The sequence below is a fragment of the Aphelocoma coerulescens genome, chromosome 4, assembly GCF_041296385.1.
Source record: "Aphelocoma coerulescens isolate FSJ_1873_10779 chromosome 4, UR_Acoe_1.0, whole genome shotgun sequence".
In the NCBI taxonomy this organism is placed as follows: domain Eukaryota; kingdom Metazoa; phylum Chordata; class Aves; order Passeriformes; family Corvidae; genus Aphelocoma; species Aphelocoma coerulescens.
In genome coordinates this window covers 75,775,534-75,800,306 of record NC_091017.1, presented here as the reverse complement: position 1 = coordinate 75,800,306, position 24,773 = coordinate 75,775,534, and the positions used below count along the sequence as shown (strand labels likewise).

The window sequence follows — 24,773 nt, the reverse complement described above, 5'->3', positions numbered from 1 at the left end:
TGCAGTATGTGATGACATATATATATGTTTTTTCTTTAAAAAATATATCACCTCTACTTGCTTTCACCTGTTTGTGGTTGACTTTATGGTTTTAAATCGCTCCTTATTTTATTTATTTGGCTGGAACGTGGGTAAAAAAGGAGAGTCTGTGACTTTTGTGAAAAGGAACAGGCAGCTCAGGAGAGCTACAAGGATGTTTGGAGGTCATGCAGGGAGAAAATGGCAAGGGCCAAAGCCCAGCTAGAACTGAAACCTGGCTACTGCCGTAAAAAATACAATAAAAAAGTATTCTATTAATGCATTAGTGACAGGAGTAGAACCAATTTTGGGGGCTTCATTCTGCTCCCATCCCTGCCCTTCAGCTCAGAGCTCTGGGTACCTGGAGGACAACTGCTCTTACTGGGAGACTGAGGCAAAGAAGGAATTCAGTACCTCAGCCTTTTCCCCATCCTTTGTTGACTGAGTTTCGCTCTGCATCCAGTAAAGGATGGAGATTGTGGAGTCATGGAATGGCTTGGGATGAAAGGGACCTTAGAGCTCATCTAGTTCCAACACCCTGCCATGAGCAGGGACACCTTCCACCAGACCAGGTTGCTCAGTGCCAGCTCCAGCCTTGATTCCCCTCAGCCTCACTTCTGCCATGCCCAGGTATCTAACACTCAACCATAGTTTTTTCTCTTAGCTATACAGACTTAGACTAATGATCATTTCTTTCTGTTCTCATTACAAATCTAATGATAATCATGTCTTGTTTATGAGCCTTTTACTGTGCACAACAGCAGTCTGTCTTTCTGTGTGTTGATGGAGGGCTATGGATTAGTTTTGTGTTCTGATCTCTGCACTGGAATGTAAATTCACACCATGAAGCTCAGTTATCTCATTATCTCTCTGCACAGAAGCTCTTGCAGTTTTTAAACATTCAAGCAATGAGTATAGTTATAAAAAGGAGCTCTTATATTCACACATAGGTGTCACTGCATGTATGTGAATTCCCATTAAAACTGGCAATTAAGTGTTAGGATACTAAAATGTTGCCAAGTCAGAATTCAATGAAAAGCTGCTGTAGTCTTTGAAAATTAATTTTGAAATGTAACTCCCAATTTTGGAAAGATAAACTTAATTTTCATGTAGGCTGATGGCTTTGAGCATGATTTTAAAATCCTTGGTAAGTTGTTTATCGTGAAAAAATAACTGCATTGGATTTCAAATATAGAATATCATAAACAATGTGTGCAGATTATGTGAACAAATAGAAATTAAATAACTTAGATTTTTAGTAGTGCTCTTGTACCTGCTATCTGTTTCTGTGTGTAAACCTGTAAATACTTTCTTTGTATTGTTTGTTGTCCTTTTCATATTTTTCTTACTGTGAGCCTATACCGTAGATTTTCCCTGTGCTGATGACTCTCCCTGGTCTGCGTTTCTCCTTTCTTATTCTCTCTCATACTGGAGTATCTTTCTAAATTTCCCTACTTAAATATTTCCTGTTCTTTTTCTGGCTTAGCTGCAAACCCCTCAACTGTCCAACAATAACGTGCCGTTCTCTTAATCCCAGTTGAGGTTGTGGGAAGGGTTTTTTTTTTACTTTTAGCCGTGTTTGTTCCCCAGATTCAGCAGGTGCTCTTTGCTTCTCTCACTGCTTCTCTCAAGACATTCAGGTAGGATCTAAGTGTAAGGAAAGGCATAAATTAGCAGTAAAACAAAAGTGACCCTTAAAACAACTAGGGAGCTGATAATCCACTGAACTGATCAATCTCATCATCAATCCTTCCCCCTCCTCACAGTGCTTCCCATGAGCTGACATTAGCAACTTGCTGCTCCTTCTTTTTCACAGATCACTGGGATTTTTTGATAAATTTTGTTATGAAAATGCATCTTGCTGGAAAATACCAACCCTTTGAACTGAAGCTTATCTCAAAAAATATCAGTTTCAAATAAACTCTTCATTGGGTATTTTTTATTTTCATGTGATAATAGAGAGTGATGGAACTGATTCTAATTATGGTTTTGAACTTAGTTCACAGTGCCTTGGGCACAGATAGAATCTACCCTTGAACTTGCTTTCCTGTATTTGTGAGCCTCTTCAAGCCCCAGAATGAAAATAATATCCAGAATGATGGAATCTCTGTGCCTAGTGCTGAATGCTGTAGTCATTTTCTTGGAGTGCCTCCTTTTCCGTTCCTGCTAGGAAATCTTGAGTGTTTTTCAAATGTTGTTCACTTCTATACCTGATATGTTAAATTTATTAATGACAGTTCTATTTAATAAATTGTTATGCAGAAACCCAGTAAATGAGATGTTAATCACTAGGACTTAGAGATTTTTCTTTGTCAGTTCCATTCATTTTAGTCCTTTTTTACAATAATGATTTTAATAAGTATACCATGCACACTTCACCAGAAAGACAACAACTTTTCCTAACATTTTCCACTGTAGTTTCTTATTGAGGTGATGAACTATTCTAATAATTGAGAATGTGCTTCTTGATGCAACTCTGCAGCATTTGGGTAAAGAAGAAAATACTTATTTTTATCAGGGATCTCAAATTTTTAGTATAAACATAGAAGTTGTGGAAAAATCGCTAGCTGAACTTCTAACTGATAGGACAAGGGAGAAGAGCTTTCAACTGAGAGTAGATTTAGATGGGATATTGGGAAGAAATTGTTCCCTGTGAGGGTGGGGAGGCCCTGGCACAGGTTGCCCAGAGAAGCTGTGGCTGCCCCTGGATCCCTGGAAGTGTCCAGGGCCAGGTTGGACAGGGCTTGGAGCAGCCTGGGCTAGTGGAAGGTGTCCCTGCACATGGCAGGGGGTGGAACAAGATGGTCTTTAAGGTTTCTTCCAACCCAAACCATTCCGTGATCCGTGTTTTAGTAGAACATCATAGTTCAGCATCGTGACTTTTGTCAGGATACAAATGAAGCCATGTTATAATTCAGTGGAGCTTGAGTTTTCAGATCTGCCTCTGTATTTATGGAAATCTTAAGAGATACAGTGTGTTTACATGTTCCTAACCACAGTGTTGAACATCTAAAACGCTCATGTTGGTGTTCACTGAACTCTCCAGTTCAGTGAAGGCAGATCAGTTTAGTGTGTTCTTGAAGGTTGTTAATCCATTGAGTAACTGAGCTGCAGACAAAGAGGGATTAGAAATGCTAATGTATCCTCACATCCCAAACAATTTAGTTTTGAATTGAAATTTAATTGGTGTTTTATTGTACTTAAGTGTATCAGTGATGTTCCAAATGCACTATTAATCTGACTATTAATTAGAAAAGTTCTTTCTAAAACGTAACATTCATGGATAAATTGCCTTACACTGCCATAGATATGTGGCTAAATATCTTAGAAGTTCTGTATTCTTGCTATTTTCTGTCCCTCAGGAAAGGAGTAGTTGGGTTAACTAAAATTACATATTTTAAAGATCCATGAAGTGAATGATGTGGTGTGTTCTTGGATCTAAGAGAGGACATTGAATCTAAAATACCTACTAGATTTAAGGATATCTGTTGTACTTTAAAATGCAGAGTGAATCATCTTCCATTGCTCTGCCTAAATGTCAAATGTAAAGTGAGTCAAATTTAAACGAACTGGATTGTCTGTACGATCAATTCCAGAGAGACACAGCTCTAGGAACAGAAATGTGATGGGAAAAGATGGGGCTTGATCAGAGATGGCCTTTTCTGGCCTTGAAATCCATTAAAACGATGGGAACAGTGGTCATTCTCCCACAGATGGAGAGCAAAATCCCAGCTGCAAGTGGGAGAGGAAGTGACTTTAGGGAACATAGTAGTAAAGATGTAGAAAAAAGGTATTGAGGAAAGGGAAGACTAAGCTGCCGTTTGTATGAAGCTTTTGGAATTCTGAATAAAAGGCATATTTATATGTAGTAATATACAGCATGAAAATACAAATCCTCTGCAAATTACTTCCCACATTCTGATAATGTCAAACAGAGGTTAATACTGAAATGAGCATGTTCAGTTACGGAGACTGGATTTTCAAGTACTGTAAACAAAATACGATGTTTTAAGAGATGTGGTAAATAATCAATGTGATTAATAAGGTAGGAGAAATATAGACAGTGAGAAACCAACCACCCAAGACCGGATTAAGTTCATTATTCCTTAAGTGTGACTGTTGAGATGTGTACTGGGATGGACAGTGCATGGTACTATTCTATTTGGTGAATTTCTGGACGAATCCAAAGGGGATAAAATTGCAGAACTTTGCATCCTGAAGGGCTTGCTTTTGTTTCTTAACAAGACAACATCCATGATGAAAGGATTAAAAATCTGCTTATATAATTTAAATGTGCCTTATTAACAATTATGTGTTGTTCAAATCTATCATATCATCAGTTAGTGTAATCCTCACTGTTTTATATGGAATCTGCAACTCAGTTTGGGTCAATACATTATTATAATTTAGGATAGCTTCATAACAGTGCTTTTGCTCTAATTACAAGGTGAACACTCTAAAATACTTCAATTATGTCATGGATCAGTTGTTCTGTCTTTTTAATCTTGAACATGTAGAACAAAAGGAAAAATCTAAAAGAAATGGATTAATAGGACTGTAGCTTTATTAATTAGTTCCATTTGAGAACTGCTCAGGAGTGGTGCATCCAATCAATTTGTCATTGTTCTGTTAATTATTTCCAGGTGTTTGGTGTTTTTATTGTCAGCATCCCTTACTGATCATAGCTGTTCTCTAGATTGCTGCTCTGTGCTCTTCTATCTCTTAATAAACACTTCAAGGCTTTGTAAAAAATGGCATTACCTCTGTCTATTAACCATTGAAAGCCTTGGTTCATTCCTTTCCTCATAGGTAGATGTTTTACCTTAAGTCTGCTCATGAAATTCCAGTAGCTTTTTTGGGTGACCCTTGCAATCATCTGTTGATAGATTTTTGCAGTTGAGCTCTTGGGAACATGGTGGGATTGTTGGGGTGTCCTTTGTAGGGCCAGGTGCTGGACTCAGTGATCCTTACAGTTCCTACACAGGATATTTTGTGATTCCATGAGTATTTCTCATAGCTGCAAATGGTCCTAGAAACCTGCAGTTCTTACAGTTGTACTCCAGAAGCAAAATTGTTTCATGGGGCTGCTATAATGATTATAGAAGTGGATATGGTGTGCAATTAGAGGGGACTGATGTACTGCCTTTAATCTGTTAGGACTCCGCACAAAAATGCACAAAGCTGAAAAGGGACAATAGGAACAAGAGTCGAAGAAGAACACAGTGAAACTGAAGGACAAAGGGGGCATGAGAAGAAATTGATTTAAATTATCTACAAATACAGGCAGTATGGCATTAAAGTGCCTCTAATGAAGAGTCACATTCTGGAGTTCATTTTGGAATGAGATTCCTCCTTCACATAGGATTAATTGGGGTTAAATGTCTGAGCTGTTTCTAAGATGGCAGCTTGATAAGTTTAAGAGTGTAGCTATTACCATATTAAGATTGTTATTAATTATATTATCACACGACTGACTGCAGTGGCAAGGAAGCAGACCTGATGACTTTAGATATCTGTGTTTCTTGCGTTGAGCCAATTTTCACTGAAAGGAATTTAATATAGATTACAGAACAACTTGAAATGAGTTTGGAAAGAAATGGATAACTGAATGTAGGGTTGACTTTTTCCAGATAAAAGGTTTCTCTAAAAAATAATTGGGCTAGCTGAAGCTCCAGTGTTACCTTTAGCCTTAGAGTGGTTTGATACCACTGCTGTAGGAGGATTAAAATGTGTTAATTGGCACTGAAACAGACAAGTCTTCATCCCCGTAACTGCTAGTGGTTATTAGATTCTAAATTATGAGCTACTAGATCTTTTTAAGTTTTAAACAACCTGCTGTGAACTTTTATGCTCATACTTTCTTGGTTTGCTTATTTGATTATGTCTATTTAATACTTTTTGCTTAATTATTTTGGAATTTATTTCACCTAATGTCAGGTTTCTAAGGGTAAATATCTGATCCAAACTCTTTTAACTGTTTGTTTGGTTTTTTCCTTTTGACCCTCTGTGCATTTTCCCTCTGCCCATGAGCATTGATTTTCAAATCTTTTTGCTAGGGGTATCTCCTTGGATATTCAAGTCTAAGAAGATAATTTTCCTTCTTGCTTTCCAGGTGCCACTGGCTGATTATCAAATATTGTTTCTTCCATAGTCCAATATAAGTATTTATCTGAAGCTACACGCTGCTAATTTGGAAGAAAATGGTAAAATCTCCTCAGCATCAAAATGGAAGTTAAGCAATTTGCAAGCATCTAATTCCAAAATCCAACCTTGCTTCGGCTGCCATTTCAGCTTGGATTTCTCTGAAATTCAGTACTTTCACTTAGGAGAGTTTTGTTGCTGGATGCTTGGAATCACTTCCATCTCATCTGAATCCAGTTTAGAGCTTAAATAAGGGAAAGCCTTGCTGGGATTTCACATGGCTGTGTGTGCCGCCGTGGGTTCAATCAGCTCAATACTCTCCAAGAGTGCATTTTGGAGCAAACTCTCTACGCAAAACTGGGATAGTTGGTTTCCCTCAACAAATATTTGAAGGGAAGATGATGCCTTACCATGTTACACTGGGTAGATGACCAGTGTTAAATTCCCAATTTAGGAAACTCACATCTAGCCCTTGCTCACGTGCTGGGCTCTCAGCTGTTCTGTGGTTGCTCTCAACCTTCCCTTTTACATGAAATACTTGAGTCATTGACTCATACTACTACTACTACTACTACTACTACTACTACTACTAAAGAAGTTTCATTCCCAATTTTTAGCTCACTTTCAGCCAAGAGTTGTGGATAAATTTTTCAAATAACTGTTTGAATTAAAGTATGTGTTAGAAAAATATCTTTGAATTCCTTGCTCCTAGTTTCAGTGATTCTTGGCACACAGGTAAAATGCACGGGAAGACAGGGACAGTAAACTGTGGTCCTCCTCCACAGAACCCTTGGTTTCTGTTTTACCTTGAATTTCAGTTCTGTGATGCTGAGCAATATAACAAGTATGTTTAGAAATTTGGTTTGTTCTCTTTTTATCTGGCAATGATTGTTTGTTAATTGCTTCCCAAGGAATTCATAGAGTTTTGCCAGCCTTATGGAAAGCTAAGAGGAGTATGTAGTCTTGAAAATGAGCCATTTGAATTTTATTTTGAAATTGTATATTATCAGCTTATCATCCAAGATGCACTGCTTGCAAATTATAATATGAACATGCAGTCCTAATGATAAATACAATAAGGAAAAGAGTTCTGATGGGAATTAATCACTGTGGCCATCTTAAATCTCTCCCCCACTATTTGCATTGTCTTATGGGAAGCTTTGCCATCTGGAATTTTTTTTTAATGTTGTTCTAATGGTCTTAAACCCAATGTAAATATGCTTTGATTCCACATTAGAAGTACTTTCTTTCTGAGTTTCTGCAGTGGAGACAAAAAGGATTCTTTTTAACAACAGCAAAGGTGGTTTTTTTTTGAATCTTTGAATCGTAGCCAGGCTAGGAGAGGTGGAGTTGTTCAGCCTGGAGAAGAGAAGGCTCCAGGGAGACCTTCCAGCACCTTCCAGTGCCTAAAGGGACTCCAGGAGAGCTGAAGATGAACTTGGGACAAGGGTCTGGAGTGACAGGACAGGGGGAATGGCTTCCCACTGCCAGAGGGCAGGGATAGATGGGATATTGGTAAGATATCTTCCCTGTGAGGGTGGTGAGGCCCTGGCACAGGGTGCCCAGAGAAGCTGTGGCTGCCCCTGGATCCCTGACAGTGTCCAAGGCCAGGTTGGACAGGGCTTGGAGCAACCTGGGCTAGTGGAAGGTGTCCCTGGGGTGGAACTGGATGGTCTTTGAGGCCCCTTCCAACCCAAGGGTTTTGTTGTTCTGTGATTTTTTTCCCAACAGCACTTAGCTTAGCTTCTAGTGAGTTATTTATACTTCTGGAAAATAACAGATGCAAGGCTCAAAGCTAACCCCAGTGACCATTTGTGTTCCCAATGCCAGGAGAGACGATGCGGATTGCCTCGTCGGAGTTCGCGGACGACCCCTGCTCCTCGGTGAAGCGGGGCACCATGGTGCGCGCTGCCCGGGCCCTGCTCTCGGCCGTCACTCGCCTGCTCATCCTGGCTGACATGGCTGATGTCATGAGGCTCCTCTCACACCTCAAAATCGTAGGCATTTTTCACCTTCTCTGTTGGAATTGTGTGCTTTGCGTGTGGTAAAACGGGATAAATCAGTTAGGGATGTAACCGCCCACATTCCTTAGTCTCCACTGTGTTTTCATAAAGTGCTGGTAAGAGGTAGGAGTTAACACATTTCTGCGTTAGTCTGACTCGTTTTCTAGTTCTGCAGAAATTAATATTTGGACACTTGAAGCAAAATTTGTGAGATATCTTCAGTGACTGGACTCATGCTGCTGTTAAACAGCTCTCTGACCTGACCTGAAGCGTTTACTCCCCTCACATCTTGTCCCAGTGGTTATGTTCCCAGTATTGCTGTCTTCTGTTTAGGAACTATAGTTGTCTACTCTTCTTTTTTTCTCTTCGTGACTTCTGGATATATCTAAAGATTGAATGTTTAATTTGGAGTGAGACAACAGTAGAACTGTCTTATCAAAGAATAAAGAGGAACTAAAGATTGTCAGATAGTTTGGACAGATTTATATTCACTTTTGATTGCCACCATTCATGTTTTTATACAGGAGTATTAAAAAGATTTTCAGTTGAAACAGGGAAATACATTTTCCACCCTGCCTAGCTGTTGCACTGTTACATTTTTATTGCATAAACAAATCAACAAAAACCTTTGAAGCAAAACAAAATTGTGTAGAAAATAATTTACAGAACATTTAAAGCCTGCAGAGTGCATGTGTGAGTTTAACAGAGGAGATGGAGAGTTGGTTCTTTTTAGCAACTGTTCAAAAAATATTTTTCTTTTTTTTTTTTTTTTTTTTTTTAATTTGCCATTTTAACAGTGTAACTCTACAACAATTTCATGTTCTGGAAAAACAGTGAGAACCCTTCAACTTGCAAACTGTGCAGATAACCTGAATAGCTGGAAAACAGTTTCCATAAGGAAAGAGGCCGATTTTTCAGCACAGGTTCTAGTGAGCTCTGCTTTAATGAATAAAATGCTGCTCTCAGAATTGTCAGCACGTGGCTCTGGTTGTGTGCAGCGTAAGCAGTGTCTCTCTCAAATATGCGTTTAATTTTTCCTCTCTATAATGCTCCATGGAACTGTAATTCAAATTGTCCATTCCTAGCAAGGCCAACGCTTGAATATCATAAACAACAGTTTTTTTCTGAACATTATGATGAAAATTTGTGTTCAAGCTCTTTCATAGGCGAAGAGAAATGTTCTGTAAAACACAAATGTCCAATGCTGGTTTGTAAGTGGGTGTATTTACTTGCACAGTTTACACCCCGGATTTGCAAGGGCAGTGTCTGGCAGTGTGGTTTGTAATCTCTGCATTGATCTGATGTTATTAAAAGTTCTGTTTCCAAGAAGTCAGCAATCTCTGTTTTGAGCAAAATTCAGCATAAGGACCTTAACTCTGAATTTCATTTTCATGTTAAAAAGGGTAATTTATTTCTGAGAATTAAACATGTAAATATCCTTATCTTACCACTTTACAATGCTAACTACTATTAGACAAATAAATTACTAGGGGAAAATATGGTTATACTATACAAAATTGATGAAGGAACAGCTCGTCTATTGACTCAAAGGTAACCTTCAAAGACGTGTAAGTTACCCATAAAATTAATGAACTAAAATAATTCTGCATGTCAGAGTAATGAAGCCTGATTTATGCTGAATTGTGCTGTAATCAGTTTCCTCTGAAAGCATGTCAAAGGCTTCCCAGGAAATGGTGCATTTTAATTAGTGTTTTAGAGGGAATATATGCAGGTGCTTTCTGGAAGGGCTCTTGGCCATTGCATTCAGGTTATCTTTTTGCACTACTAAAATTAGAAATAGTGGTCATTGCAGAAGCATTTGTAACACATTTAAAAACTATGTACCACTATTAGTATGTGGTCATGCACATAGAGAATTATGAATCTCTTGTAATTAACTCCAGGCTGGTTAATCAGAGGAACAGATCTATTCAGCTGAGTCGAGTTTTCCCAAGGATAGAGAACTTGCTCCAATATGAATTTGTTAAAAAGAAATTACAATAATAAAAATAAAAATATCATTAAAAAGGGGCTTGCGCTCCTGTCCTTTCTAGTATTTCTCATAACTGATTTCTTCATTTTGGAATCTTTGGTCTTGAGCCCTGACTGACACAATAGAGTATGGTCAGCATCTTTGGAAATCTGATTATCAGAGTGGAATCTGACAAATTTTTCAGGAATTCTATTTAATATGGAGCAGGACTTAGAAAAATGTATGTCAGTTCATCATGTCTGTGCGTAGCAGTACAAACATATTAAAGATGAAACTTCTAGTGTAAATGTTTCTTGATAAGAAAGGAAAATGTTTGTATTTTGCAAGAAGTTCTGAAGGAGCAAATTATTTAATACAATGATGCTTTTGCAATTTGTTTCATTGGTAAGGCAGTCAGTTCATTTTTAGAAAACATTGTTCTCCTTAAGAGCAAAAGAAGAGGTAATTTGGATTCTGAATAAGTTTGAAGCTTGTAAATTTGCAGTAACTTGGTTTATAATTTCCAGTGTAACAGCTATGAATTTATGTTCCTGAATTATGCATTTTCCAATAGACATGTATGAGTTTGCTACTCTACTGCCCTGTAATTTGTAAATCTGCAGTAAGTAGGTAAAAGCCCAAAATAAAAATATAGTCTCAGTGGTAAGAAAACACAGAGCAACTCAAGCAATAAAAGACAGGTTCTGCACATAATTGTGCCTTTCTAAACTATTAAACACCAGCTACTGCTGAATTTATCGATTCCCAGCAGTATCTGGAGAGCTGCAAACCTCTGCTTATGCACAGGAGCTTGTCCCCATCCCAGTAAGCCCTTTCCTTTTGGGGGAAAATCTGTTATGCACGTTCTTATGAACTGCAGCAACAGCTTTTACCAAGAGGGAGCAGTAGAATCTTTTCAGTTCTCAATGTTTTTGCTTGGAATTGCGTTTTTATCTTGTGAGGAAGAGAAGTACAACTTTGAATTCCCATCTTGTCACAGTAATGTTTCCTTTACTTATTGCATGAAAAGAGCATTTTATCCCTTCAGATATTTTTTCTTGCTTTGCGTAAAGTTTCACAATACATTTGTTGGATCAACTTGTTGGTATAACTGGGGTTTTATACCTTTGCCTGTTAGCTGCAGCATGACTGAATAAGTGCAGGTGTGGTTTCTTAGGTAGATTCTTTCCTCAGTGTTAAATAACTAAAGAAGGAAAGCTCAGAGCTGAGAAAAAAAGAAATAATACAAATATTTTGGGTTGAAGCTATCATTTCTTTCACAAAGATACAGTGTTTTGGATTTATCAGGGTAAATTTAAATCTTAATGGTAAGTTTGAATTTCCTTTTAAAATATTTCTTGTCCAAAATGAATAACTTTCTTTGTTTTCCCATAAAGCCTGTACCACACATTAAGAACATACTCGTGTATTTTGTTTTAAACCCCTCAGACACTAAATATTTCATCTGATGAGTGGGGAAATTAATACAGTTACATCTTTGACATTAGTTTTACATGATCCTAAAGCACAGTAAATGGGCAGTAATGCAGAGTGACAGCTGCTCTATTAAAAACCTAATTAAAGTTCATGGGACTCTCATAAAGCCTCTGTACAGTGATGGATGTGAAACCTAAATTGGGTCCATGTAAGAGAGTGTTGGGTGGAATAGTCACAGACTTCTCAAAGAGTGGATTAAAATGCTGACAGAGCTGATTTCTTGCGTTGTAGGTAGAGGAGGCACTAGAAGCTGTGAAAAATGCAACAAATGAACAAGATTTAGCCAATCGCTTTAAGGAATTTGGGAAGGAAATGGTAAAACTGAACTATGTCGCTGCGAGACGACAACAGGTGAGTACAGGACTGGCTTGGAAAAGTCCATCTGCATTCTAAAGTTCTGGTGTTTTATGTCCAAGTCTGGTTTAAAATGTACAATGAACTATTAATTGCTGTGTCATGGCCTATAATTTAATCACACTGATTATTTTTGAATGCAGTGAAGTTTTTTGGAAGTGCAGTTTCTTTAAGACTATGTTCCAAGAAGCTTCAATTAATAACAGATTGAAGGGTGAGAAGGGAAGTGATTCAGGAGGTTAAGGATAGTTTTTATTCAATTATTATTCCCATTTAATTCTAACCTATGCAGATTTCAGGTCACTCTGACAGCTGGTAAAGCACAAGCTCTTTGCTAGTTGAGTATAATTCAAGTTCGGGAGGAACAGAAATCTCCTTTGTGCTTAAAATCATTATTAATACTTTCCAGATTTTTTTTAAAAAAAATTATTCATTTATCAATTTATTCATTGCTAAGGCAGCTGAAAAAAAGACCAGAAAGTCATGATAACATTTATTCAAGGCCAGTAATTTTACAACTTTGCAATAAAGATAACCTTCCCCTGCACACTGTTCCTTTTAAGACACCGTGGAGTTGTATAAAGTCTCTCCAACTTCAATTATATTTGAATACCACCAACAATTCAAGGATGTGTCATCTTTGTCCTGCATAGCACACTGGCTTTCCGTATTCATCCACCTATTTATCTTATTTTCTTAATTGCAATGATGGCAATGTACTTCTGAATAATGATTGTGGGGCATTTTTATGAAAAATAGCGTTTTCATAATAGCATTCATAAAATTTCACTGAAATTGAATCATTGAATATGTCGAGTTGGAAGAGACTGTAAGGATCATCAAGCCCATCTCCCTGCTCCTTGCAGGACTATGTAAAAGCAAACCATATGACTAAGACAAATAAATAAAAAATGTAGAATCTAGTCACTATTTGAAAAGAGCTCTTCTGTGCATTCAGACACTTCCCCTGTGGAAATAGAGCTGTAAATATGGGAAAAAGAGAAAAATGTGGAAGTTAATGTTATATCTGTTAAGTTCTCATTGAAGATACGAGAATATGGCACAAAATTCTCTCTGAAGAATGTTACCTGTCAGTTATGTGTGGCTGAAATTAATCAAGAGTAGAACCTTTAAATCTGGAATACCTGGGTCCTTTTCCAGTGTTGGTGATAGACTCCATGTGTGAACATAAACATTAACTATTCAGCTCTCCAGACTGGTTTGTTCATAGTTTTAAAATAGAATTAATAATGTTTTGTTACTCCTTATGAATATTGTTAGGGCTGCCTTAATGTTCGTAAGGCTTTCAAGGACAGTGTGATATGCACTATAATTTAAAAAAAAATCCTGGGTTAAATAACAATAATACATAATTCTGATAACATATTGTGTAGTATCTGATTGTTGTTTCCATGGGAAACAAAAGAAGGTATCTGTCATGATATACTAAATATACAAACTCTAAATCATATGAGGAATAGAGCAAAATATGAAGGGAAGCAAAATAGAAATGTTGAGAGGCATTTTTAGTAGGCCTTTAAGAACTAAAACCATATGGTGTTAGGTCATAGGTTGGACTTCATGATCTCAAAGGTCTTTTCCAACCTAGTTAATTCTTTGATTCTGTGATTCTATGATAGTCATCTATGTAGTGCTTTTATTTTGATTTTTTTTAAAGGTCTCCCTTATGATAATTTTAAAAAGGACATGAGAATAGTAATTAGAAAAATAAGGTGCTTGCTGCAACAGGAGCATTGCACTTGCATTGCCTTTATGGAATCAGCACAAAGAATCCAGCTGATGAGGAAGAGTAATTTCGGATGTTTGATACACATTTTTTGTGGGTTTTTGCAAAAGAGAAGTGACTCTTTGGTAAGATATTGTGAGCAGAATGTAACAGCTGTAGTGACACAGAAGGACCAGACTTCCTTGGGCAGGAGGGGAATTCTTTCCGTGATTTATGGTGGATTCTGTCATAGATTCCATCTCTGCCGAGTCACTGCACGGCGTTTATGCCTGGATGCTCAAGGCAATGCATTCTAACACAAAGCCTTTCATTTCCAGCTCTAAAAACTGTGTTTTCATTTAGGAACTGAAGGATCCTCACTGCAGGGACGAGATGGCCGCGGCCCGAGGGGCTCTGAAGAAGAACGCCACCATGTTGTACACGGCCTCCCAGGCCTTCCTCCGCCACCCCGACGTTGCAGCCACGAGGGCCAACAGGGACTACGTCTTCAAGCAAGTGCAGGAAGCAATTGCTGGGATCTCCAATGCTGCCCAGGCCACCTCGCCCACCGATGAGAGCAAGGGCCACACTGGCATAGGAGAGCTTGCTGCTGCTTTGAATGAGTTTGATGTGAGTATCAGCGGGGTGTGGAGAATGAGGCGTTTCTCCACACAGCCTACAGAGCTTTTAATTAAATTGTTCTTGTACAGGACTCAAATTCCCCTTTTCATTGACATCCACTTCCTCAGACTGCAGAGGGTAGATACAGATTTGTGTTGGTTTTAGTGAGGAATAGTTGTTTGCTGCTAATGGGCTGGAATTACCAGGAGTTATTTGTGCTCATATGCAGTGGCTGGGCTAGTGAGAAAAATAAGTTCTTGTTATCCATAGGATCTTTGACAAATCTAGGTACATAGGTCTAGAAAATGCAAAGTCTGATTAATCTGGCAGTTTAGTTTTATGACCAAGATCTGGGGTTGCTTGAATGGTAAAATCTTGTTTGTCCAGCAAGTCAGGAAGACAAGACAAAAAAATGAGGATGGTGACGGAGCTCAGCATCCTGGAAACATTAACATTCAACTTGAATCATGAATTATGTTAATCAAAGGTATGGAAAAAGCATCTTTCAAACAGAGTTAAGAGCAGTCAGTTCAGCTGTGGGCAAAGTGCTGCAGCCTCTGTTCCAGCAACAGATACAGTTTCACTTAAGCAGCTTCCTTGACAGCTGATTGTTTAGCTGTTAATTTCATTAGCAGTCCTATCTGATGATTTTTCCCTACCTCATATGTGAGGATGGTTCTTCAGGCAGTGAAAAAAAAGGTTATGGCTGACATCTCTGAAAATATTTTTGTCTTTTGTTCTGACTTAAGGCAAAGATTTGTTGAAGTTATTATTAGGGAATGGTGTCCTTTTCACTTTGATTAAGGCACAAGGTTGCAATCCAAGCATCTGTCACTTGCAGTCAGGAGCTGCTCAGTCCTGCTGCATTTAGGGCTGCAAGTGGAGGTGTAGTGCAGGTGGCTTATCTCATGGCATGTTGGACTGGGCTTGTCTCCTGCATCTGTTCTTACATCTGTGGTTGTTCCTGCACAGTTACTGTGGGTTAAGATTTAGGGAATTCCTCACGGTTTTCAGGGCCTTCTCAGCTCACAGGTCCCTGGTTGGTAAGATCCTGGGAATAATATCCCTGTGTGGTCTGACTGTGCTCCAGCTTTTGTGTGGGACTTTGCACGTTATGGACAGCAAAGGTTTGACAAACAGGGACAGAAAACATGTGACTTCTCAGTCCCAAACTGATGATGCTGCTGCTGCCTTCTGGAAAAAAGGCTGTTGTTCAATGCAAAGAGAGTCGCTGTGCTTACTGAAAATAAATGTAGTGAAGACTGTGCGAGACATCTGATATTGTCCCCTGCCTCTATGAGAATATTCATCCTTTTTCTCCTCAGGTAAAGTCTTTTCCACTTTCCGTGATGTTGCAGAAGTCATGCATGTGTGTGGGAGATGTACAGCCATAGTAGCGTGTTCTGTTCATAATTACATGTGGAAAACCAGCCTTTTTGGGGAATTTTCTCTTTCTTATTTTAGGAAACAAAATGAAAACTTTCTCCTCTTACAATGATACAGAGAGTTACAATGATACAGAGATTGAAACAATTATATTATCCCTTTTCTAACTCACTGCTTAGCTGTTGAATGAGATTTATTCACAACTAATTTTGCAACAGAGGTGACATTCCCTAAACTCCAGGGAAAGTCAAAATTTGTAGCTGTCGATGGTGGGATGATTGTGAATTTACCTTTATGTTTTACAAGCAAGAAAACAAGAAATACTACTAGACTAGTAAAACCATGTAATGAGTAAAAAGGTCATGGGGAAAAAAAATTGCTTTTTATGGTGGCAGTGTATTACTTCATCAAGGGAAAGGAAGTCTGTATTTTCTAATGAAAATAATTTTACAGAATATTTATTTTACAGTCTCAGTCATATTGATTGAGATCGGTTTGTATTTGGTATGAAGTGATTATTAAACCCTGCATTATATATGCCAAGATAATTCTTCTGTACTAAAAATAAATTCACAGGTGTTTTTCATAATTCTTAGCACTTCTCAGCCTTCATTATTTCAAATTTTGGAATCAGTGTTCTGTGTCTTAGCGCTTCAGATAACTGCAGTGTAAATAATCTGAATATTTGCTCAATCAAAATATCATCACGTGGAATACAAACAATTATTCTGCCCATCTGAAGCACTTCAGCCGTTGTGTTTAACTAGGTCTTATGATAATTGCCACACTCTATGCATTGGTGTGTTGTATAAAGTCACCTGTGAGTTATTAGCAGCAAAGTTTTGGAGACAGTTGTCATTTATTGCTTCTTAGAGATAATTTATGTAGAAATAAGGAGGGTTCACAATCTGTTCCTTATTAGATTTTTTCCTTTAAAGTCCTATTTGAAGATGATTGATGAAAAAGATACGTGTTCAGTGCCTTGTTTCTTTGTCCTTTAACTTCTGTGTTCCTGCTTTAATCGTGTATGTTTTAAAACCAGGTATTCCTAGATTCATTAGTAATTTCTTATTAAAGTTTGGCATATATTTTATGCTCATGAAATATTTCTGAGTTCTTAATGCAAATGGGGGTGCACAGTTTACTTCCTCTTGGCCAAATTTATGGAAGCTGCGTAGATAAATTTTTGAAGAACTTACTGTGAACTCTGAAAAGACTCCGTTTTCACTGAGGAAGTGGTAATTTTGATCTGGTGAGGTCTCATCTCTTCTGGTTATTGAGAGACTGCTGTGTTGGCACATGTTAAATTGTGGGATGGATTTATGTGGTGTCCTCCCCACAGCCCTCATGGTGTACAGCAGAGATAGGACCTGCATGTCAAACTGGAGTGTGGTGGGGAGGTAGATAAAAAGAGTGAAATTATTGAGTGAGAAGAAATGCAATGAGAAGAACCAGGAAACCTGTGCTGGGTGAAAACTGGAATGAAGATAGATGGCATCAACACTGGTGTGGGTTTGGCAGCTGCAAAGGGGTTAAAAATACATGTGGATATAAAAATATATATTTGTATCTGGATATAAAGTAAAGGAATAATTGTGTCCAAAGAAGGGGAATGGACCTGGGGAAGGGTCTGGAGCACCAGGCGTGGTTGAAGGAGCTGGGAGGGCTCAGCCTGGAGCAAAGGAGGCTCAGGGGGGACCTTGTGGCTCTGCACAAGTCCCTGACAGGAGGGGGCAGCCGGGGGGGGGTCGGGCTCTGCTCCCAGGGAACAGGGACAGGAGGAGAGGAAATGGCATCAAGCTGTGCCTGGGGAGGTTTAGAGTGGATATCAGGGAAAGTTTCTTTACCCAAAGGGTGCCCAGCCATGGCACAGCTGCCCACAGCCATGGTGGAGTCCCCACCTGTGGAGGACTTCAAAAGCCATGTGGGTGTGGCACTTGGGGACATGGATCAGTTGTGGCCTTGGCAGTGCTGGATTGGCTTTTCCAATCCAAGCAACTTTGTGATTCCATGGTTGTCTCTACCACAGCAAGAGCTGCACACAGATAGCTGAGGAGTGTGTTCTCCATGATGGAATAGGGAGGGGGCAGTGACAGGCAAAAATAGTATTTACTGGGCACTTGGGATCTCTGGTGAGTAGGAGGGTGCCTCCTCTCAAAATATGGACTGGGATTACAATTCCTTAGTCCCCAGGAGTGCAGCTGTGTCAGTGGGATGTGCTGACAACACCTCAGAAGTGCTAATCACAGTGGAAATTCAGATTCTAGGGGTTTCAGACTGCGTAACCTACAATGCTTTACATTTTATGCAATTCTAAATAATTTCTTTTAGATATGGATATGAAAAATGAGGGTAATCATCCTTGTTCAGTGCTGTGAGGGTGGGTGTAATGGTGTTGTAAATATAAAGCTGTTTACTATGCATGCACCATAACTCCATAAAAAGGATTATTCCTGTGTTGAAGCAAGACTTGAATTAACTGCAGTAAAATTAAATAAAATTTATAAATCCTCTGACTTAGAAAGGGGACGAAAAGATATCTGAAGGAAAAAAGGACCAAAACCCTTTTTCTCCATTGATGCCAAAATCAAATATCTGTTGTTTTCTGTATTGCTCCAGAAAGCACTGATGAGCTGGCTTAGCTGACTTTCTCCCTGACTTTTGTGTTCGTGTGTGCAAATTCTGCCTCTAGCAATGGAATAAAATGAATTTTATTTGTTAAAAGGGATATATAGTGCTTGCTTTTTAATATATGTTAATCCAAACAGGCAAGCCCTATAGCTGATGTTTTATCTGATGTTCTATCATTTTCTGTCTTTTTAATATTGGATTTATTGTTTCTCTGTGTTTTGTCTTTAAAGTTGCAGTCCAGCAGTGTTGGTCCTTGTTGCATCTTGAGCTGCCGGGCCTGTGAATCACCCCTTTAACTCTCTGATTTCTGAATGTCAAAATAATCTGGTTTATAAAGGAATTTAAAGGAATATGAAGGGAAGTGGTCACAGCACCAAACCTGCCAGAGTTCAAGTAGCATTTGGACAATGCTCTCAGACAGAGGGTAGGATTCTTAGTGTTGTCCTGGGAAGGGCCTGGGTTTGGACTGGTTGATCCTTGTGGGTCCCTTCCAACTCAGGCAACACTCTATGATTTTATATGGTTGAGATTTGAAAGAGGTGGTTAAAATGGTTTTTGGTACTTGAGGTATTTATGTATTTGGGATAGGTCCCAGGGTACTGAAGTGGTACTATTTTTTGTCATGAGCAGCATTTGAACTGAGAAATTACAGGCAGAGTAACTCAATCTTTAATGAATTTTGAAACAGAACAAGTCAACCATTTGGGAGATGACTACATTTGATGAGAAAGAAAGTGTCTGATGACACTGGTCACTGTCCTCCAGGCTGTTAAATGCAGCTCATCATTAATAAATGGTCTATCACAACATATTTTGTGAAAACATTAATGCTCCTTTAGGAGTATTTTGCATGGCTAGAGAATGCAGTGCACCTTAAATGGAGTGAAAAATCTAATAAGTGTGTAATGAGGGGAAAACATTACAGAGAAACTGAAAAGACAAAGTATTGGGGCATAGCAATAGCAAAGGCTGCTTTTTTTGGATAATAAAATTAAGAGCTGTCAAAATGTGGCAGAAACATAGCGGACAGAAGAAATGCTCTATCATTAAGTGCCTACCTTTAAAATGTTCCTTTTTGGACAAATAACTGCTAGATAATCTGATTTCTGCAGAACATTTATGGAATTGCAATTTGCTTGTAAATGTGTTCTTTGATGAAGTGATTTGTGATGCTGCAGAGAAAAGGACAAAATGTGGGCTTTGAAATAAGAATTGAAATGTGCTTGTTTCGCTACTGAAATTCATAAGAAAAAATTGCAAAAATATTACTTCACATCCCACAGCAATTTGGAACCAGACTTGTTGAGCTCGAGTAGCTCTAGCCCAGGCAAATGGCAATTTCTGTATAATAGCAATTCTATATTGAATTTAACTAGGAATGCACTGGGGAAAAGTGTGCTGCAAATTCAGATCACCTCATGTATGGATTTGGATGAAATACTGTAGAATCTCAGAATGGTTTGGGTAGGCAGGGACATTAAAGCTCATCTCATTGCACTCCCTACCATGAGCAGGGACATGTTCCACTAGACCAGGTTGCTCCAAGCCCTGTCCAGCCTGCCGTTCTCCCTTGTCCTGTTAGTCCATCCCTTGTCCAAAGTGTCTCTCCAGCTCTCCTGGAGCCCCATTAGGCACTGGAAGGAGCTCTGAAGTCTCCCTGGAGTGAACACCTCCAGCTCTCCCAGCCTGGCTCCAGGGCAGAAGTGCTCCAGCCCTCTGATCAACTTTGTGGGTCTCATCTGGACTCATTCCCCCATGTCCACAAATTTCTTGTGTTGAGAGCCCCAAAATACAGGTTGGATGTTTTGTCCCTGGTGCAGCTGAAGTGGCTTTTACCCTGCAATGATGTCAAGCCAAACATTTCCTATGTGAAGGCAGCCAGGCTGCACCCCAATGTTTCCAAAACTTCAATGCAGTAGTGAGGTGCTTTGTCACTGTCTGCACTCCTCAGATCTCCCCTGAGTAGGGAAATACCAGACTGGTCGTGCTTTGCATATTAAGAAAATAATGACCAACAGCAAAATGTTGCATTTTACACTAAACCCCAAAGCTTCACCTGTTTGCAGAGATGTGTTTGAGGATGCTGAACTGATCTTTCAAATGAGGAAGTATCAGAGTAAATTTTTGAGGTCCTGATAATGCTGAGGGGCCAAACAAGCTTTTCTTTTCAGTTATTGTTGCATTTCCCTGCTCATTGCAACCCCTTCTGTGTATGTGGGCTTGTTTATATATTACTGTGGAAAGGGTCAGCTCCAGAGTACAAGGGACAGCACTGGAAATGTCAGGATTTTGGTAGCAAGTGCATAGCAAAAATGTGACCTCTGTAAAGAGAAGCACCCTGGGTAACTGTGGATTAGGATCTCATTGCCTTCATTCCCCTTTAGCAGTGGGAATGGTGCGTCTGAGCTGTATTTGCTGTGCAGGAGCACCATCTAGTGGGCTTCTGGATTTATTTTTTTTATATCTATATATTTCTTTAATATCTATGTATTTTTTTAATGTCTATATATTTTTCCCCCTGAAATGCTCTTGTATAGTAAATTAGTATTGTGGAAAGATTACCAATTAAAAATACTCTTTGTAGTTTACACACAGCACTTTGCTACCACTTCTTTTGGTGGTAGCAGAAGCCTTTTGTCAACACACCAACTGCTGCCTGTGCTTCCCTGTCAAACACATTTAACCTGTTTGCAGTAGGCCAGTTTATTTGCAAAGGGATTTTTGTAGTGAACCCTCATCCACACAAATTTGTTAGAGATAGCAAAAACACAGAAAAGAAACACACTTAAAAAAACGAATTATCATTTCTATATGGAAATGCGTTTCTGTAGCAGTACAATTACTGCATTATTATTCAAATTATTACCGGTTTCTTATTTTCTTGTTAAAGTATGAATATCTGAAGGCTAAATCAAAAGCATATTAAATTTTTTTCAGGTTACATATAATAGCTCGGAAAGAGCACTAAGTGAAATGTTCTAATTAGACTACACTTGCTACTATTTTGCCTGTGTTTATTTAGCACCTCTGAGATGCTTCTGTAGCTTAGGTATGTGAGAAGTGAACACCAGCACTATTTCAGGGAAGCACCATCTCCATTTACATTTGGAGAGCAGTCAGGAGAGGGGGCTGGGAAGGTGGGGGCTGTTGCTTCTGCTCGTGGTTGTGCACTTCTGCCTGAGTGGGATGCTCATGAAGCTGCTGTGGGTGTGTCCAGTCTGGTGTGCCAGAGGGAAAAAGATCAGAGAATCACAGCATGGTTCGAGTTGGAAGGGACCTTAAGGATGATCTCATTCTTGATGAATGGGCAGGGACACCTTCCATTAGCCCAGGTTACTGCAAGCCCTGTTCAGCCTGGCCTTGGGCACTTCCAGGGATGGGGCAGCCACCGACACCCTCAAAGTGAAGAATTTCTTCCCAAGATCCCGTTTAACCCTGGCTCTGGCAGTGGGAAACCATTCCATCTGTGCTGTCACTCCATGCCCTTGTCCAAAGTCCCTCTCCAGCTCTCCTGGAGCCCCCTCTGCATTATTTCTGTGTTGTTTCATCACTCTAGAGCAGCTCATCAAAAGCTGCAGTGTAGCATTGCACTGCCACACTCTTATTCCTTCGAATTCCAGCTGCATGGTGTGTCTGTGTAACACAGCATTGTGGCAGGTAGAAACATTTGATTTATTGCTAAACAGGAGCTCAGCAGCCTTGTTAGCACTGCAGGAGACACGGACAAAGGTGCAGAAGCCAAACCTGTGAGCACACAGCATTTGTTTTCGCAGTAGTGCCGGCACTTCTGACAAAGAAATACATCAAACACTCTTTTTTATACAGTCTGGTCTCCAAGTTACTCAGAAAAACTGGGTTCCTCAGTATATCATGTGCTGCCTTCTACACAAAGGCAGTTTTTCCTGCTGCCTCGTGGTTGTGACATTGTTTATCTAAAATACCTATCACACTTTGCAGTGGCATTTACCTTGAAAATTGGATTTTCCTTGTCCTAAGGGCGCTTGTGTATTCACTGGCTGAGGAAGTGTTAAAAGCCCTGTGGATATAGCGCTTGGTGAACGTGGTGGTGGTGGTAGGTTTATGGTTGGACTTGATGATCTTAGAGTTTTTTTCCAACCTTAACCATTCTGTGATTCTGTGATTATAAATCATTAAGAACCATGTTAGGAAATGGTCCCTGGCTTGAAGGTTTCACATGTTAAACAGAATTAAAATGTGTTCAAGAAATAAACAAGTCAGAGGTTCTGAAGAAGCTGCTGAAACTTCCTTGAGACTTTCTATGTAGACAAACCAGGAGATGAGCAGATTTTTCATGAGCAATAAGGCAATTGCACATAACAATGAAGTAATTTAATTGGAAAATGAAGGCAATGATACAGTAATTCTAGTTCTTTTGGAGTTGTAAAACAGTTCTAAATTTATTTATTTGATGTTTTGCTTTTGCTTTGCATTATATTTCTAATAAAAACTGTGAGGGTTTTTTTGGTATGGTTGAAAATGAGATTCTAATCCAGATAAATGTCACTAAATTCAAATGATTATGTGCTCTCTGGTTATACATAAAATAGCCAAAAATATGGCTATTTTAGTATTTTTAGTTGAAGTATGAATAATTTATGCAATATTTTAAATTTCCAAAGTTGTGTCCTCTCGTTTATTAGCGTTTGAGATAGTTTATTGCCTTCTGAACAAGAAAAAGCTGGTTTTTAGCAGTAATTAGTATGAAGAGGTTTATTTTCAGAAGTCTTTAATATTTATTAAAACATGACAACTTCTCTGTAAACACACCTTGATATAATTTGAGGGAAAAAGAAGATTTGAAAAGAAAATAGTTAACTTTACAGAGTTCACAGAATTCATAGAATGTCTGGATTGGAAGAGACCTTCAAGATCATCGAGTCCAACCCATGCCCTAGCACCTCAGCTAGATCATGGCATCGAGTGCCATCTCCAGTCTTTTGTTAACACATCCAGGGATGGTGATTCCACCACCTCCCCAGGCAGTCCATTCCAGCACTTTATCACCCTTTCTGTAAAAAACTTTTTCCTAATATCCAACCTATGTTTCCCTTGACGCAGCTTGAGACTGTGCCCTCTCGTTCTGTCAGTTGCCACCGGGTGAAAGAGGGCACCCCCCCACCTGGCTCCAGCCACCCTTCAGGGAGTTGTAGAGAGTGATAAGGTCACCTCTGACTCTCCTTTTCTCCTGGCTAAACAACCCCAGCTCCCTCAGTTGTTCCTCACAGGGCTTGTGTTCCAAGCCCTTCACCAGCTCCGTTGCCCTTCTCTGAACGTGCTCAAGTGCCTCAGCGTCCTTCCTGAACTGAGGGGCCCAGAACTGGACACGGTACTCAAGGTGTGGCCTCACCAGTGCTGAGTACAGGGGAAGAATGACCTCTCTGCTTCTGCTGGCCACACTATTCCTGATACAGGCCAGGATGCCATTGGCCTTCTTGGCCACCAGGGCACACTGCTGGCTCATGTTCAGCCGGCTATCGACCAGTACCCCCAGGTCTCTTTCCACCTGGGCACTGTCCAGCCACACTGTCCCCAGCCTATAACTTTGCAGGGGATTATTGTGGCCAAAATGCAGTACCCGGCACTTGGACTTATTCAACTTCATCTTGTTGGACTCTGCCCATCTATCCAACTGTTCCAAGTCTCTCTGCAGAGCCCTCCTACCTTCCATCAGATCGACACATGCTCCCAACTTAGTGTTGTCTGCAAGTTTACTAATGAAAGACTCAATTCCCTCATCCATGTCGTCAATAAAAATATTGAACAGAACTGGCCCCAGGACAGATGCCTGAGGGACACCACTGGTCACTGGTCACCAGCTGGATGCAGCTCCGTTCACCACCACTCTCTGGGCCCGCCCATCCAGCCCGTTCCTAACCCAGCGAAGAGTGCTCCTGTCCAAGCCACGTGCTGCCAGCTTTTCCAGGAGTATGCTGTGGGAGACAGTGTCAAAGGCCTTGCTGAAGTCCAATCAAAAGCCTTGCTGAAGTCCAACTTCATTTAGAGAAGATTTTATCACAAGTTTTAACAGTTTTCAAGAAAATCTTCAATTATATTAAAATTAATTTTCTTGGATTTTGTTTCAGCAACTGCAGCCAAAAATGATGTATGTTTACAGCAATCCGTCTACATTCATAAAAAGGTTTGAAACACTTAATTATAAAGACTGAATTATAGTATCAGCCCTTGATTTATGGCTCTAATGTTAGTTAACTAATTAGAAATGTAAAGTATTCCAGTTCATTTACATGCATCGTTCATTAACTGGCTTTTAAGAAGTGATGGCAAATTGCAACTTCTAAAGAAATTTATTTAGCCAGATTTCCTGTCAGCTATTTCTTTCTTCTTTCCAAGAAGACATTATTTCCTTGTTAATATACGTGCAAGAGTTTTATAGGTGTCAATA

At 39.4% G+C, this 24,773-nt stretch overlaps 1 protein-coding gene across 5 annotated transcripts in view; it reads left to right on the top strand.

Annotated features, from left to right (window-relative positions):
- The window catches only part of CTNNA2 (catenin alpha 2), a 463,984-nt gene that overhangs the window by 103,355 nt on the left and 335,856 nt on the right, over nt 1-24,773 (top strand). For all 5 annotated transcript variants that reach the window (XM_069014748.1, XM_069014753.1, XM_069014749.1 and 2 more), the window contains exons 4-6: nt 7,990-8,156; nt 11,863-11,982; nt 14,075-14,341. In XM_069014748.1, coding sequence (XP_068870849.1) covers nt 7,990-8,156; nt 11,863-11,982; nt 14,075-14,341 — 554 coding nt within the window. The remainder of the gene's footprint in view (nt 1-7,989; nt 8,157-11,862; nt 11,983-14,074; nt 14,342-24,773) is intronic.